Source organism: Penaeus vannamei, chromosome 7 (genome assembly GCF_042767895.1).
Source record: "Penaeus vannamei isolate JL-2024 chromosome 7, ASM4276789v1, whole genome shotgun sequence".
Lineage (NCBI taxonomy): Eukaryota > Metazoa > Arthropoda > Malacostraca > Decapoda > Penaeidae > Penaeus > Penaeus vannamei.
In genome coordinates this window covers 40886323-40891322 of record NC_091555.1, presented here as the reverse complement: position 1 = coordinate 40891322, position 5000 = coordinate 40886323, and the positions used below count along the sequence as shown (strand labels likewise).

The following is a 5000-nucleotide window of genomic DNA, read 5'->3' as shown; positions in this document are numbered from 1 at the left end:
TAACAAGTTTAAAGTTTCATTATTTGATTTGTTTAAATGAATTTATATATCAATGAATAGTTTATTATGGTAGGATTCTTGGTACAAATCAGGGAAAACAGAAAATTAATGTTAGCAGTCATAATGAGTTTGGACTACTTTTGTGTTGAAAGAGAGTGTTTTTATGGCTACTACCTTGAATCATTCGTACATCTTGATTATTGAAAGTCCAGTTTATTATCCTTGTATTGTCGTAATTATTTAAAAGAAATATGAATAACCAGTTGAAGTAACTTTGAAAGTAGAGAACATTAGAGCTTTTGTTGATCTTAGATTGTATATACATTTCATAACATCCATTAACAATAGATGATATTTGATAGATGGATAGATTTTTGTTTTCTTCATCCCTGTATGCTCTTATGTCTTTTTCTCTCTCTTCCTAGTCCTGATGAGTGGAATGTGGCGGTGGTAGTATGTGGCACACGGACGGACACTGGTGGAACGGGTGGAAGACAGGTATCAGAGGTGGATGGCAAAAACTGGGCTGAGAAACACAACTTTTCACATGTGTTGACATCAGCAGCTCTCGGCAATGGAATCACGCAAGCTTTCCATGTGAGTCCAGGCCTGAGTCGAGACATTTGAGGAACCAGGTTTTAGAGGTGTATTGTTTGATTATATGATTGTATATAGATTTTAAAAGCAGATTGGATAGAAGTTGATTTTTTCTGAATTAGGGTGGTAGTTTTGTTTTGTTTTATTTAAGATTAAGGACACGTATACTTCAGAAAATGAAAGAGAGGAAAGATGAGATTAACTGGATTAAGATTGAATGAACAAAAGAATAAGAATAATCCAAAAATGTATTTGAGATTACTATAATCAAAGACTTTTATGGGGTATCAAACATTAGAAAGCCCTTTGTACTTCTGAAGTCTATTTCATGGTTTGTAGCTCAAGAAATATGAAGTTCCTGTTTGTGTTATATCCTTAACCTGACTCTTTTTTCCTCTTAACATCGTGTGAGTAGAAGATGCAGCAAAGGACTGTATGTCACTGTTCTCTCTCTTTCTCTTTCTTTTGTTCTCTCTCTCTTTCTCTCTTTTTTGTTCTCTCTCTCTCTCTCTCTCTCTCTCTCTCTCTCTCTCTCTCTCTCTCTCTCTCTCTCTCTCTCTCTCTCTCTCTCTCTCTCTTTCTCTCTTTTTTGTTCTCTCTCTCTCTCTCTGTCTCTCTCTCTCTCTCTCTCTCTCTCTCTCTCTCTCTCTCTCTCTCTCTCTCTCTCTCTCTCTCTCTCTCTCTCTCTTCTCTCTCTCCCCCCCCCCCTTCTCCCTCTCTCTCTCTCCCCCCCCTTCTCTCCTCTCTCTCCCCTCCCTTCTCCCTCTCTCTCCCTCCCTTCTCCCTCTCTCTCTCTCCCTCCCTTCTCCCTCTCTCTCCCTTCCCTTCTCCTCTCTCTCTCTCCCCTCCCTTCTCCCTCTCTCATTCTCTCTCCTTCCCTTCTCCCTCTCTCTCTCTCTCCCATCCCTTCTCCCTCTCTCATTCTCTCTCCCTCCCTTCTCCCTCTGTCTCCGCCCTCCCTCCCTCTCCCTCTCCCTCCCTTCTCCCTGTCTCTCTCTCCTCCCTTCTCCCTCTCTCTCCCTCCCTCCCTCTCTCCCTCTCTCTCTCTCCCTCCTTCTCCCTCTCTCTCTCCCCTCCCTTCTCCCTCTCTCTCTCCCCTTCCCTTCTCCCTCTCTCTCTCCCCACCCTTCTCTCCCTCTCTCTCTCCCTCCCTTCTCACCCCCTCTCTCTTCTCCCCCTCTCTCCCCCTTCTCCCTCTCTCTCTCCCCTTCTCCCTCTCTCTCCCCCCTTCTCTCTCTTTTGCTCCCCTTCTCTCTTTCTCTTTCTCTCTCTCTATCATATTTTGTGAATTGTTTTCTTTCATGTTAAACACTTTTCTTCTTCTTCTTCTTCTTCTTCTTCTTCTTCTTAAATTTTTGGCACCTTTTATTCTATCCAAGCTGGCTCATTTCCATGGACATGTATATGTTGATAGGGAACATGGAACTGTGATGATAAAAACTCAAAATAAGGATGACAACCATGATTATTACCCAACATGATTCAGGATAGTGGTAATAGTGATGCATAAAGGAGATCAAGCATAAAGTACCATTATCCTCTCCATTTATTATTATTGTATTAACTCATGCTCTTACAGACACTCTTCGTACAAGCACTGCAGCTGAAGGAAGGGGTCCGTAGGCCAGGTGTTGTCTCAGGTTCAATCGACCCTGAAGTGGTGCAGGCCATTCACCGTTTGACACATGCAATTGATGACTTTGACAAGATGGGCATCAGTCGGCGGGCATTCTCTAGGTGAGAGGATAGTGTAATGAATGGTTATAGCTGGAAGATAGGTTTAAAGAAAGTAATCATGGTGGAGACAAGGATATAATTAGCAAACGGATGTTGGTACATAGAATCAGTTTAGTTTGAGCTATGTCCTTTTAAATGTTTACAAGGGTGGGTGCAGAAAATCAGCCATATATTAAAAAAGAGCAAACTTGATCATTAGTGGAGAATTTTCATCATACGCCCAGCTTTTTCATAAATCAAACGTCATTTTGGGCACCAAATCAATCTTGGCTGATGTAAATTATAAAGAATTGTTTGTAAAAACTGGATGTTTTTCTGCACATTTGTTACATGTATCCAATCATGATATCAAATAAATGATATTAATACAATTAGAAAAAGATAAAAAGCTCCTTCTAACAGGACGATGCAGTCTATGCTGTGATGCAGTGCCATCTGTAATGTGGTCCAGTGCGCTCTTGACCATTAGCTTAAAGAAAAATGTGCTAATATGTCAACATTGAATTGTTCATGTTGCTGATACCCTTTTTCTTTTTAGATGTTGTTGGAGCTTAATCCATTTTCCAACCCAGATAGATTAAGTCAGTATTAATTCTTTTTCCTTTCTTTCCCCTCTCTACATATCATTATCATTACCATTTTTCTTCACTTTTATCTTTTATCTAGGGCATGATGTATATTTTTCTGTAGTAGATTAATTGATGAATTATTTTTCTCCACCTTAAATGTTACTAATGTGACAAGAAGTGTTATCTTGAATTACCATTCTGCCGTTTGTACTTGGCAGGGATGAGGTGAACAAATCGTACCGTCGTTTGGCAGCTCTTGTACATCCCGACAAATGCAAAGCACCCGGCGCAGAGGAGGCATTCAAGGCTCTCACACAGGCAAGAGGCAACCTTCTGAGGATCATGCAAGAAACCACAGTGTGAATTAGTATTTAGCGATTATTTTTGTCTATTTATTTATTTATTTGTTTAGTTTTCACAAATTGACTTCATTTTTTTTTCTTATTAATTTGCAGATTCAAATTATGCAGTTTTTCATTCTTTCCTTTTTTTAATAAGGTTTACTTTCTATTTTTTTTCATTATTAAATTAATCCTTTTTCTGTCTTTTTTTTTCCTACTTTTTCTATTTTGGTTCTCTGATTTTTTTCTTTCTTTCTTTCTTTCTTCCTTTCTTTCTTTTTGTCTTTAGTTTCACTTTATTTGAATGAGTTTAGTTATGCTGGTGGAGTAAAGTTTGAAGATATATGGAGCAGATGATTAGATGATGATGATGATGTGTATATATTTGGGTTTAAGGGAAGAGAAATCAAAATGCAAAAGTTGTCAAAAGGAACAGATTTTCTTTGAAAGAATTGAAAGGAAAAAAATAAGACAGTGAGAAAAGTTTGCACTTTGATTTTATTGAAAGTGTAGAATATGCATTTAGCAAAAGCTGATTTTTTAAATGTTTGTTACCGTTTTTAATTCTCTATAGCCTTTCAATGTTTATGATATTAGGTAAAATAAGGTATATTTGTACATTTTTGTTACTATTGATATGGATATTGTGATGGATTTATACCAGGTATTCATGTTTTGTTTTGTTTTTTAGGAAATCCTGTATTATTATTGTTTATAGGAAGTGATTTTAAAATCCATCACAAAGGGGGAAATATGAATATAGGATGTAAATACAAACTTACAGTTAAGGTTATGTAATACCTGGGAATTAATTGATATATGATAAAACATTAAGGATGAAACTTGAAAAGCTGAATCCATTGAAAAAATATCTTTGTAGTTATTTGTGTTTTTTTTTCTTCTTCTCTCTTTCTATTTCTTCGTCTTCTGAAGGGTGTGGGTGAAAGATTGTGGAATTATATGATATGCTTTGCTTTTTCTTATTAAATTGTACTTTTTTATGGCCATTTTATAAACAGGTGATTGAAAGTTGTATCAGCATTGGAGCGAAATGTACTGATTTATGTATTGCAAATTTCAATTCTTACTTACCTGTGCCATATGCAATTATGGGTTAGTATTTCGTATCTTAAAAAGATTGTCTGTAGATTTTGTGAAACCTCATTTTAAGTGTGCAATTGTTGTGCAATACAGATGTTTGTAGGAAACTTGCAATACACGAAATGGGTTTATTGAAAAATTAAGCGGTAATTGTCTCATCATTCAGTAAAACTATTACGTGTATGATGGGTTTTGCTACCATTATATCAATATGGTAGAGTGTTTTGTCATTCAGTTCAGATGTTGTATGTTCCAGAGATAAGAATAAAAACGAAAAAATAATAATCATTTCGCTTCTGCTCTCATTGCTTTTGAGAGTTTTCACAATTAGGATTTTTTCCTGTCATTTTGTTTGGAAGACGTATGTGTGCAATTTTTTTTTTTATTATTATTATTATTATTATTATTATTATTATTGTTATTATTATTATTATCGTTATTATTATTATTATCGTTATTATTATTATTATCGTTATTATTATTACTATCGTTATTATTATTATTATCGTTATTATTATTATTATTATTATTATTATTATTATTATTATTATTATTATTATTATTATTATATATAGAAGTGTATGATTTCTAGGTCATAGCTGTAGCAACATTTTGATTTGGTTAAAGGTTCAACACTCAACATACATTGTTTTGA

At 35.5% G+C, this 5000-nt stretch overlaps 1 protein-coding gene across 2 annotated transcripts in view; it reads left to right on the top strand.

Annotated features, from left to right (window-relative positions):
- LOC113822432 (dnaJ homolog subfamily C member 27) overlaps positions 1–5000 on the top strand; it is a 13508-nt gene that overhangs the window by 8335 nt on the left and 173 nt on the right. For both annotated transcript variants that reach the window (XM_027374969.2, XM_027374971.2), the window contains exons 5-7: positions 426–597; positions 2177–2334; positions 3122–5000. The exon at positions 3122–5000 is cut by the window's right edge and continues 173 nt beyond it. In XM_027374969.2, the coding sequence (XP_027230770.1) occupies positions 426–597; positions 2177–2334; positions 3122–3266 (475 nt within the window). In that variant the 3' untranslated portion in view covers positions 3267–5000. The remainder of the gene's footprint in view (positions 1–425; positions 598–2176; positions 2335–3121) is intronic.